The 12,578-nt window shown below is 41.0% G+C and overlaps 1 protein-coding gene across 1 annotated transcript; it reads left to right on the forward strand.

The window, feature by feature from the left end:
- The first annotated feature begins 10,663 nt into the window (after positions 1-10,663).
- Prps1l1 (phosphoribosyl pyrophosphate synthetase 1-like 1) lies at positions 10,664-12,354 on the forward strand. The gene has a single exon (NM_001105678.1). It carries the CDS (start codon positions 10,793-10,795, stop codon positions 11,747-11,749), a length of 957 nt encoding a protein of 318 aa, NP_001099148.1. The 5' UTR covers positions 10,664-10,792; the 3' UTR covers positions 11,750-12,354.
- Positions 12,355-12,578: the final 224 nt, after the last annotated feature.

The raw sequence follows: 12,578 nt of genomic DNA on the forward strand, positions 1-12,578 counted from the left end.
TAGCACTGACATCAACAGGCATCTGGTTAGAAACACAATGGCAGACTCATCTCCTCATACCCCAACTAATTAGCACTGATTAGAAACCCTGGGAATGGAGTTGGGAAATCTGCATGCCCCCACAAACCTTCCCAATATATCCCTAATCTCTCTGTAATTGTTGGATGTACAAGCTCCCTCAGACACACCACAGACAATTTTCACTTATGTGAATAGAGAGCTGGTGTCTGTACTTTTTTGAAAAATTCTTCCTAGTAGATGCCCACGGCTGAGGAGGAAGTGGGGTGAAATTTATCTTTAATTTACTGTTTATTAACTGATCAGAAATTACAGGAATACTGTGGGAAATGTCTTTTTATTGGTTATTTTATTTATTTACATTTCAAATGTTATCCTCCTTCCCAGTTTTCCCTCCTCAACCTCCTATCCCCTCTTCCCTCCTTGCTGCTTAATTCATCCTTCAAGTAAGCGTGCTGATCTGGTCTTCCCTTCTCTGTCTTCCACAAAAACATCTTTATTCCACCTAGAGAAGACAATCTGAAGGACCACAGGAAGTGATTCACTTCCTTCATGTATCTTCCAACAATGCAGACTTCATGGATCAGAAGTGTATGTAAATGATGCCATATTGAAATCTCTCATGACAAATCTGGATCTACTGATACACAGAGTTGCTTAGTTGGATAAATTAAGTGCAATGAGTTTAATTGGGTACCAGAGTAACATGGGCCAAGTCGCATCACTGAATTGCCAAAGATTGGGTGACCATACTTGTCTTTTTTTTTTTTTTTTTATTAACTTGAGTATTTCTTATATACATTTCAAGTGTTATTCCCTTTCCCGGTTTCCGGACAAACATCACCCTCCCCCCTCCCCTTCCTTATGGGTGTTCCCCTCCCAAACCTCCCGCCATTGCCACCCTCCCCCCATAGTCTAGTTCACTGGGGGTTCAGTCTTAGCAGGACCCAGGGCTTCCCCTTCCACTGGTGCTCTTACTAGGATATTCATTGCTACCTATGAGGTCAGAGTCCAGGGTCAGTCCATGTATAGTCTTTAGGTAGTGGCTAAGTCCCTGGAAGCTCTGGTTGCTTGGCATTGTTGTTCATAAGGGGTCTCGAGCCCCTTCGAGCTCTTCCAGTTCTTTCTCTGATTCCTTCAACGGGGGTCCTATTCTCAGTTCAGTGGTTTGCTGCTGGCATTCGCCTCTGTATTTGCTGTATTCTGGCTGTGTCTCTCAGGAGCGATCTACATCCGGCTCCTGTCAGCCTGCACTACTTTGCTTCATCCATCTTGTCTAATTGGGTGGCTGTATATGTATGGGCCACATGTGGGGCAGGCTCTGAATGGGTGTTCCTTCAGTCTCTGTTTTAATCTTTGCCTCTCCCTTCCCTGCCAAGGGTATTCTTTTTTCCGCATTTAAAGAAGGAGTGAAGCATTCACATTTTGATCATCCGTCTTGAGTTTCGTTTGTTCTAGGGATCTAGGGTAATTCAAGCATTTGGGCTAATAGCCACTTATCAATGAGTGCATACCATGTGTGTTTTTCTGTGATTGGGTTAGCTCACTCAGGATGATATTTTCCAGTTCCAACCATTTGCCTACGAATTTCATAAACTCGTTGTTTTTGATAGCTGAGTAATATTCCATTGTGTAGATGTACCACAATTTCTGTATCCATTCCTCTGTTGAAGGGCATCTGGGTTCTTTCCAGTTTCTGGCTATTATAAATAAGGCTGCGATGAACATAGTGGAGCACGTGTCTCTTTTATATGTTGAGGCATCTTTTGGGTATATGCCCAAGAGAGGTATAGATGGATCCTCAGGCAGTTCAATGTCCAATTTTCTGAGGAACCTTCAGACTGATTTCCAGAATGGTTTTACCAGTCTGTAATCCCACCAACAATGGAGGAGTGTTCCTCTTTCTCCACATCCTCGCCAGCATCTGCTGTCACCTGAGTTTTTGATCTTAGCCATTCTCACTGGTGTGAGGTGAAATCTCAGGGTTGTTTTGATTTGCATTTCCCTTATGACTAAAGATGTTGAACATTTCTTTAGGTGTTTCTCAGCCATTCGGCATTCCTCAGCTGTGAATTCTTTGTTTAGCTCTGAACCCCATTTTTTAATAGAGTTATTTGTTTCCCTGCGGTCTAACTTCTTGAGTTCTTTGTATATTTTGGATATAAGGCCTCTATCTGTTGTAGGATTGGTAAAGATCTTTTCCCAATCTGTTGGTTGCCGTTTTGTCCTAACCACAGTGTCCTTTGCCTTACAGAAGCTTTGCAGTTTTATGAGATCCCATTTGTCGATTCTTGATCTTAGAGCATAAGCCATTGGTGTTTTGTTCAGGAAATCTTTTCCAGTGCCCATGTGTTCCAGATGCTTCCCTAGTTTTTCTTCTATTAGTTTGACTGTGTCTGCTTTGATGTGGAGATCCTTGATCCACTTGGACTTAAGCTTTGTACAGGGTGATAAGCATGAATCGATCTGCATTCTTCTACATGTTGCCCTCCAGTTGAACCAGCACCATTTGCTGAAAATGCTATCTTTTTTCCATTGGATGGTTTTGGCTCCTTTGTCAAAAATCAAGTGACCATAGGTGTGTGGGTTCATTTCTGGGTCTTCAATTCTATTCCATTGGTCTATCTGTCTGTCTCTGTAGCAATACCATGCAGTTTTTATCACTATTGTTCTGTAATACTGCTTGAGTTCAGGGATAGTGATTCCCCCTGAAGTCCTTTTATTGTTGAGGATAGCTTTAGCTATCCTGGGTTTTTTGTTATTCCAGATGAATTTGCAAATTGTTCTGTCTAACTCTTTGAAGAATTGGATTGGTATTTTGATGGGGATTGCATTGAATCTGTAGATTGCTTTTGGTAAAATGGCCATTTTTACTATATTAATCCTGCCAATCCATGAGCATGGGAGATCTTTCCATCTCCTGAGGTCTTCTTCAATTTCTTTCCTCAGTGTCTTGAAGTTCTTATTGTACAGATCTTTTACTTGCTTGGTTAAAGTCACACCGAGGTACTTTATATTATTTGGGTCTATTATGAAGGGTGTCATTTCCCTAATTTCTTTCTCGGCTTGTTTCTCTTTTGTATAGAGGAAGGCAACTGATTTATTTGAGTTAATTTTATACCCAGCCACTTTGCTGAAGTTGTTTATCAGCTTTAGTAGTTCTCTGGTGGAACTTTTGGGATCACTTAAATATACTATCATGTCGTCTGCAAATAGTGATATTTTGACCTCTTCTTTTCCGATCTGTATCCCCTTGATCTCCTTTTGTTGTCTGATTGCTCTGGCTAGAACTTCAAGAACTATATTGAATAAGTAGGGAGAGAGTGGGCAGCCTTGTCTAGTCCCTGATTTTAGTGGAATTGCTTCAAGTTTCTCTCCATTTAGTTTAATGTTAGCAACTGGTTTGCTGTATATGGCTTTTACTATGTTTAGGTATGGGCCTTGAATTCCTATTCTTTCCAGGACTTTTATCATGAAGGGGTGTTGAATTTTGTCAAATGCTTTCTCAGCATCTAATGACATGATCATGTGGTTTTGTTCTTTCAGTTTGTTTATATAATGGATCACGTTGATGGTTTTCCGTATATTAAACCATCCCTGCATGCCTGGGATGAAGCCTACTTGATCATGGTGGATGATTGTTTTGATGTGCTCTTGAATTCGGTTTGCCAGAATTTTGTTGAGTATTTTTGCGTCGATATTCATAAGGGAAATTGGTCTGAAGTTCTCTTTCTTTGTTGGGTCTTTGTGTGGTTTAGGTATAAGAGTAATTGTGGCTTCATAGAAGGAATTTGGTAGGGCTCCATCTGTTTCAATTTTGTGGAATAGTTTGGATAATATTGGTATGAGGTCTTCTATGAAGGTTTGATAGAATTCTGCACTAAACCTGTCTGGACCTGGGCTCTTTTTGGTTGGGAGACCTTTAATGACTGCTTCTATTTCCTTAGGAGTTATGGGGTTGTTTAACTGGTTTATCTGTTCCTGATTTAACTTCGATACCTGGTATCTGTCTAGGAAATTGTCCATTTCCTGAAGATTTTCAAGTTTTGTTGAATATAGGTTTTTATAGTAAGATCTGATGATTTTTTGAATTTCCTCTGAATCTGTAGTTATGTCTCCCTTTTCATTTCTGATTTTGTTAATTTGGACGCACTCTCTGTGTCCTCTCGTTAGTCTGGCTAAGGGTTTATCTATCTTGTTGATTTTCTCAAAGAACCAACTTTTGGTTCTGTTGATTCTTTCTATGGTCCTTTTTGTTTCTACTTGGTTGATTTCAGCTCTGAGTTTGATTATTTCCTGCCTTCTACTCCTCCTGGGTGTATTTGCTTCTTTTTGTTCTAGAGCTTTTAGGTGTGCTGTCAAGCTGCTGACATATGCTCTTTCCTGTTTCTTTCTGCAGGCACTCAGCGCTATGAGTTTTCCTCTTAGCACAGCTTTCATTGTGTCCCATAAGTTTGGGTATGTTGTACCTTCATTTTCATTAAATTCTAAAAAGTTTTTAATTTCTTTCTTTATTTCTTCCTTGACCAGGTTATCATTGAGTAGAGCATTGTTCAATTTCCACGTATATGTGGGCATTCTTCCCTTGTTGTTATTGAAGACCAGTTTTAGGCCGTGGTGGTCCGATAGCACGCATGGGATTATTTCTATCTTTCTGTACCTGTTGAGGCCCGTTTTTTGACCAATTATATGGTCAGTTTTGGAGAAAGTACCATGAGGAGCTGAGAAGAAGGTATATCCTTTTGCTTTAGGATAGAATGTTCTATAAATATCCGTTAGGTCCATTTGGCTCATGACTTCTCTTAGTCTGTCTACATCTCTGTTTAATTTCTGTTTCCATGATCTGTCCATTGATGAGAGTGGGGTGTTGAAATCTCCCACTATTATTGTGTGAGGTGCAATGTGTGTTTTGAGCTTTAGTAAGGTTTCTTTTACATATGTAGGTGCCCTTGTATTTGGGGCATAGATATTTAGGATTGAGAGTTCATCTTGATGGATTTTTCCTTTGATGAATATGAAGTGTCCGTCCTTATCTTTTTTGATAACTTTTAGTTGAAAATTGATTTTATTTGATATTAGAATGGCTACTCCAGCTTGCTTCTTCTGACCATTTGCTTGGAAAATTGTTTTCCAGCCTTTCACTCTGAGGTAATGTCTGTCTTTGTCTCTGAGGTGTGTTTCCTGTAGGCAGCAGAATGCAGGGTCCTTGTTGCGTATCCAGTTTGTTAATCTATGTCTTTTTATTGGGGAGTTGAGGCCATTGATATTGAGAGATATTAAGGAATTGTGATTATTGCTTCCCGTTATATTCATATTTGGAAGTGAGGTTATGTTTGTGTGCTTTCATTCTCTTTGTTTTGTTGCCAAGATGATTAGTTTCTTGCTTCTTCTAGGGTATAGCTTGCCTCCTTATGTTGGGCTTTACCCTTTATTATCCTTTGTAGTGCTGGACTTGTAGAAAGATATTGTGTAAATTTGGTTTTGTCATGGAATATCTTGGTTTCTCCATCTATGTTAATTGAGAGTTTTGCAGGATACAGTAACCTGGGCTGGCATTTGTGTTCTCTTAGGGTTTGTATGACCTCTGTCCAGGATCTTCTGGCCTTCATAGTTTCTGGCGAAAAGTCTGGTGTGATTCTGATAGGTCTGCCTTTATATGTTACTTGACCTTTTTCCCTTACTGCTTTTAATATTCTTTCTTTATTTTGTGCGTTTGGTCTTTTGACAATTATGTGACGGGAGGTGTTTCTTTTCTGGTCCAATCTATTTGGAGTTCGGTAGGCTTCTTGTATGCCTATGGGTATCTCTTTTTTTTTAGGTTAGGGAAGTTTTCTTCTATGATTTTGTTGAAGATATTTACTGGTCCTTTGAGGTGGGAGTCTTCACTCTCTTCTATACCTATTATCCTTAGGTTTGATCTTCTCATTGAGTCCTGGATTTCCTGTATGTTTTGGACCAGTAGCTTTTTCTGCTTTACATTATCTTTGACAGTTGAGTCAATGATTTCTGTGGAATCTTCTGCTCCCGAGATTCTCTCTTCCATCTCTTGTATTCTGTTGGTGAAGCTTGTATCTACAGCTCCTTGTCTTTTCTTTTGATTTTCTATGTCCAGGGTTGTTTCCATGTGTTCTTTCTTGATTGCTTCTATTTCCATTTTTAATTCCTTCAACTGTTTGATTGTGTTTTCCTGGCATTCTTTCAGGGATTTTTGCGATTCCTCTCTGTAGGCTTCTCCTTGTTCTCTAAGGGAGTTCTTTATGTCTTTCTTGAAGTCCTCCAGCATCATGATCAAATATGATTTTGAAACTAGGTCTTGCTTTTCTGGTGTGTTTGGATATTCCGTGTTTGCTTTGGTGGGAGAATTGGGCTCCGATGATGCCATGTAGTCTTGGTCTCTGTTGCTTGGGTTCCTGCGCTTGCCTCTCGCCATCAGATTATCTCTAGTGTTACTTTGTTCTGCTATTTCTGGCAGTGGCTAGACTGTCCTATAACCTGTGTGTCAGGAGTGCTGTAGACCTGTTTTCCTGTTTTCTTTCAGCCAGTTATGGGGACAGAGTGTTCTGCTTTCGGGCGTGTAGTTTTTCCTCTCTACAGGTCTTCAGCTGTTCCTGTGGGCCTGTGTCTTGAGTTCACCAGGCAGGTTTCTTGCAGGGGAAAAGTTGGTCCTACCTGTGGTTCCAAGGCTCAAGTTTGCTCGTGGGGTACTGCCTAAGTCCTCTCCGCTGTGGCAGCAACCGGGAAGATCTGTGCCGCTCTTTCCAGGAGCCTCCGTGCACCAGGGTTCCAGATGGCGTTTGGTGTTTTCCTCTGGCGTCTGGATGTGCACAGAGTGCAGTCTCTTCTGGTTTCCCAGGCGTGTCCACCTCTCTGAAGGTTCAGCTCTCCCTCCTACGGGATTTGGGTGCAGAGAACTGTTTATCCGGTCTGTTTCCTTCAGGTTCCGGCGGTGTCTCAGGCGCAGGGGTCCTGCCGCTCCCGGGCCCTCCCCTATGGGAACCCAGAGGCCTTATACAGTTGCCTCTTGGGCCAGGGATGTGGGTAGGGGTGGGCAGTGTTGGTGGTCTCCTCCGCTCTGCAGCCTCAGGAGTGCCCACCTGATCAGGCGGTGAGGTCTCTCTCCCACGGGGTTTGGCCCATATTTGTCTTAATATGAAGCGTAGACAAATCCTGCCAACAGGGACACACTTTCTCCAACAAAGCCACACTTCTTAATCCTTTCTCTCCTTCTCAAGTAGTGCCACTTCCTGATGATTAAGCATTCAATATGTAGGCGCCATTCTTATTCAAACCACCACAGATATGTTTCTTCTATGCCCTTCAACGCATCAAAAATTGTTTTAATTTATTTACTTTCTGAGACAGGGTCTCATTATGTAATCGCGGTTGGTCTGGAACGTGCTATGTTGACCAGGCCAGCCTTGAACTCACAGACATCCACTTAACTCTGCCTCCTGAGTTCTACAAAGTATATTTTAAAAGAGACTTGCATATCATAAATGGAAGTTATGTGTTCTTAAAGTTCATTAACATAGCTTTTTATTACTTGTGCGAAAGTACACAAGTACTTTTGATTGCAAAAGACCTTTGATTATACATGAAAAAGGAACTGTCATTCCAGAATCTGCTTTGAAACACTCCCAAATTATTTCACAGGGCTATGAGAGACAGATTTTCTTATTTGTAAAGAGTAGTTCCAGAATCTCCCTACATATTGCCTTGTCTGTCCTTCCAATGGTATATAGTTTGCTCCTGGTCTTTATTCCATGATTACTATTTCATCCTAGGATTATCTGGCTTACTGGACTTTTAAGAGAAACTCCAATGTACACTTCAGAAACACCTTCCTGAGGCTTAACATCACACTCAAAATCAAAGCCCTGTTTCTGCACCACAGAACTTCCTTTCGTGTTCCTGTTTGTTTCTCTCTGCTTTATTTACCTCGCTGTTATCTACACATCTATTATGTAAGATGACAGATTTCCAGCCAAAAAAGCTTGATAAACACACACACAGTCTTCAAGTCCAATTGTAAACAATCACAGAACAAACTTTGGAGCATTTGTACGGAGTGTGAACCTCAGCGGGAAGTGTTTTCTCCAAGTATTGAGGTTGATGATTATGAATAAAATAGATGAGCTGAGGCAGTAATATAATAACGTTCTGGGACTCTGAGTCAATGAGGAAGATTAAAGGCACAAAGAAAGTCTTCCTAATCAACAAGAAGATAACTGCTGGAAAGAAAAATATGTTCCTTGCTTGAAATTAACTGCCACACGTTCCCAACCTACACAAAGCTGTCAGAAAGGACATCTAAATCTGTCCTTGTTTGTAACACGTGTTGTGACAAGATTTGACAGTTTATCAAAGAACTATAATTGCCACCTAAACATCTAGCATTTTGTCAACTGTAAGTGTGTTTAGTGAAAGCATTTATTTAACTTAAAACACAGCCATTTTCCTCGCTCTCCGAAATGACTGCCTGGATTTCTTTTCTCCTTTGCTGATCAAGCTGCATCAGAACTGTCTTTGAATTATTTATGTTGGAATTGTGAAGGGTAAAGAAACAATCAGGAAAGCAAGATATGATTACCAAGGAAATGTGTGTATTCTGGTTATTGACTCGAGACCTTCGAAGTGCAACAGTTCTCACGGATCTGTGCATGTGATATTAAAACACTCTTTGTTTTGAGAAGGAGAAAGATGAAGCCCTTTCTCTCCTTCACCATTCTGAGTAATAGAGCAATTTACTAAGAAAAGAACACCTCAGCAGAGAGATGTGTTATACAACATGTTATCACTCCATATCTTTTTCCAGAAGCAGCCGGTCATTGACAAGTTTTCTCCCTCAACCTATAGAACAAAAAGGACAGTGGAAACCCCGGATGATGTATCCAAGTGAGAAACGTCAGAAGAACACTGTAACACACTAGTGATTTGTTTCTTTCTGGAAATTTTAGAGGTTGGTTTGAGCAACAGGACATTCTGACTCATATTTATTTGTTCTCTGTTGTAGTTACTTGCTAAGTACTTGGTAAGTGTGCAAGTATTTCTGCACACTTTTCCCCCTGTTATCCTAATAAACTTGGGAGTGGAGAGGAGTCTAAGAGGACAGAGCAGTAAAAGCCATGCTTAGAAATCTAGGAAGCCCACGTCCTGGTACACACAGAGCTGCAGTGATCAGAAGATCATGGGTGGCTTGTTTCTTTGGCTGTGAACTGGGATATTAACATGACTGCACGGCCTCTGGGACCATTTCCATCCTATTATGATTCTAAACAAATTCAAGGTACAGCAACAGCCAGATCTTGGAACAGAAATAACAGCAAGACGAAAATGGCTTCTACTTAACAACTTGAGCAAAATATAACCAACTATGGGTTTTAAATGTTTACATTAGTATTCAGTCCTATTTAGGTAATATTAAATCTATTTAAAAATCTGTTTTGTTTTTCATTAGAAACTGAAAATGTGTGTCATACTGAGAACACTAAAAGAAAAATCAATTTAATTGAGGCGGCAAGTACTTTTAGTGCTTCTAAATTAAGCTACAGGATTTTCTGTACAAATCACTGTATATAGCTCATTTGGGATGAATTACATGGCACAGGTGTTTCTGTTGGATTTGTTTTGAAGGGAAGAACATGAATGAAGAACTGTGAACAGAAAGCAGTTGGCATGGATTACCAACTGCAAAGAACATGAACTGAATAGGAAAGAAAGGTATTCTCATGTCAAGAGGGACTCAGATCATCACCCTGCTTTCTGATGCAACATTTTAACACAGACGCTGTTAGTCGTTTACATGACTTTATAATATCTCACTCAACATGTAAAAATAAAAGTTTACAACCAAGTAATATGTTTCTCAGACTCTGTTGTACATAATAATGGTTTTAATAATTGATTTACTGATTTACTTGCTGAATTCCAGACTCAGTTTCTTTAAATAACTAGGTTAGATGCTAGTTCCTACTTAGTTATCTTTAACCCCAGCAGAGATGTTGCCATCTACCAACATGTCAAGCTACACTCACAGCTATGCCAGGATACATGTGGCTGGGGGCGGGGCATCCTGATACATTTGCAAGAGGTAACACAACTGACACAGGGAAGTTGCTCCAGTACTATGTATCCTAAGGTACTTGCAAATACTCGGGAACAGAATCCCATTTATACCAGTTTCCAACCTTTTGTCTTTTCACTCTCTGTTGAACAGGTAGACTAAACAACACCCTGCACATAACTCCTCCTGCTTCAATCTTGTAAGCCTGTTCAGAACCCTGTTTTGTTTTTTCATGTAGTCAAATTTAAGTTTCCAAGAAGTTAGTAACAGTTTGCCATACCTTTAATTCCAGCACTTGAGAGGGACTAAAGGGTAGGAGGCCAGCCTACTCACGGAACTAATACTAGGAAAGCCAGCGTTACACAGGGAAACCTTATCTAGGAGAAAGAAAAAGAAAAATTAATAATAGAAATTCCTATGGGTCATAAAATCTTCCTATAAATGTGAAAGTGTGTAGTAGCTGCCAGTCAAGCTTATTTGTGTTTGTTTTGTTTTCTTTTCTCTCTCTCTCTCTCTCTCTCTCTCTCTCTCTCTCTCTCTCTCTCTCTCTCTCTCTTTTTCAAAAGGCTTGAGGTCAGATCAGCACAACCGTTAGGGGAAGGGACAGTAACGGCTTTGTAACCACCCTCTGTGCACTGCCCGGAAACTGTTAGTCTGTGCTCCAGTTTACCTTCCAAGACGGAAGCTTTAAGTCTAGGATCTCTGGCCAGGATGCCAAACATCAAAATCTTCAGCGGCAGCTCCCACCAGGACTTATCCCAGAAGATTACCGAGCGCCTGGGCCTCGAGCTCGGCAAGGTGGTAACTAAGAAATTCAGCAACCAGGAGACCTGCGTGGAAATTGGTGAGAGTGTGCGCGGAGAAGACGTCTACATAGTTCAGAGTGGTTGTGGTGAAATCAACGACAGTCTAATGGAACTTTTGATCATGATCAATGCCTGCAAGATCGCTTCCGCCAGCCGGGTGACTGCGGTCATCCCCTGCTTCCCTTACGCCAGGCAGGATAAAAAGGATAAGAGTCGGGCTCCCATGTCTGCGAAACTCATAGCAAATATGCTGTCTATAGCGGGTGCAGATCACATTATCACCATGGACCTACATGCTTCTCAGATTCAGGGGTTTTTTGACATCCCAGTAGATAATTTGTATGCAGAACCAGCCGTCCTGAAGTGGATAAAGGAGAATATTTCTGACTGGAGAAACTGCACAATTGTTTCTCCTGATGCTGGCGGAGCCAAGAGGGTCACTTCCATCGCGGACCATTTGAATGTGGATTTTGCCTTGATTCACAAAGAACGGAAGAAAGCCAATGAAGTGGACCGCATGGTGCTTGTGGGTGACGTAAAGGAGCGAGTGGCTATCCTTGTAGATGACATGGCTGACACTTGTGGTACAATCTGTTATGCGGCTGACAAACTTCTGTCAGAGGGAGCTACCAGAGTTTATGCCATCTTGACTCACGGAATCTTTTCTGGCCCAGCCATTGCTCGCATCAATGGCGCATGCTTTGAAGCAGTAGTGGTCACTAACACTATACCTCAAGAAGACAAGATGAAACAGTGTAGCAAAATCCAGGTGATTGACATCTCCATGATTCTTGCTGAAGCCATCCGGAGAACCCATAACGGAGAATCTGTTTCCTATCTGTTCAGTCATGTTCCCTTGTAACGGAATGACATAAAATTTAAGGGCAGTAAGATAAAACAAAAATAAACCCTGTTCGCGTTTTTGCTTCTGTATTTGATGAAATGTTCTGTCAGAGATCCAGTGGGGTCCACCATGGCCTCAGTAGATAGGAGATTGTGGGTTTCCTCACATGGTCTTTTCATTCTGGCTTCTTTGATTTTGTGAGCTTTTGACTTTTACAAAGTCCCATTGCCACAAGGTTTCTGATTTTGCAACACATTGCCTCATACTACCAGAGGACAAGTCAGTTACAAAGCCATTTGATCTAACACAGGCAATCATATTCCCCAAGTTCACCAGAGTCTGTGGTAAACTTCAGCAAGTACCCTGGGCTTTCTTAACCTTCTCCTCTATTCTAAATTCACTGGAAGGAAATGGCAGCTTCCAGGTTAAGCCACCACTGAGTTCAATAAGTCTACACAGCAAAGTACAGCAAGTGTTCTTTGAGAAAGAAGACCTTGACTATCTATTTGCAGACTCATCTTAGATTCTTAATCCTACATCCTTCTTTAACTTTAGCTGTCCAGGCATCCTCTTCCTGGGCAAATATGCAATTGGGTTCAAGTCTTCAATAGACCATAGTCTTGTTGAAAGCAATGACTCTTGTACCTGTCAATGATAGGTGATCTATAATGTTACATTGTTTTGCTGTAGCTGCCTATTAGCATCACGGTAGAGTCTAGGTAGACTGCAGAGCCTTCTGGCTGGTTTCAACATTTGTGTGTCATCTTCCTTCAGTGGAGTAGATTGGCCTCCTCAAAGACCCTAGCTTTGTATTTTAAGATAATGTTCTCATCTCTTTTTAAGGAAA

Source organism: Rattus norvegicus, chromosome 6 (genome assembly GCF_036323735.1).
Source record: "Rattus norvegicus strain BN/NHsdMcwi chromosome 6, GRCr8, whole genome shotgun sequence".
In the NCBI taxonomy this organism is placed as follows: domain Eukaryota; kingdom Metazoa; phylum Chordata; class Mammalia; order Rodentia; family Muridae; genus Rattus; species Rattus norvegicus.

What these genes read in the sequence shown, in the direction of transcription:
- Prps1l1 (NM_001105678.1), top strand. Translation starts at nt 10,793, where the DNA reads ATGCCAAACATCAAAATCTTCAGCGGCAGCTCCCACCAGGACTTATCC.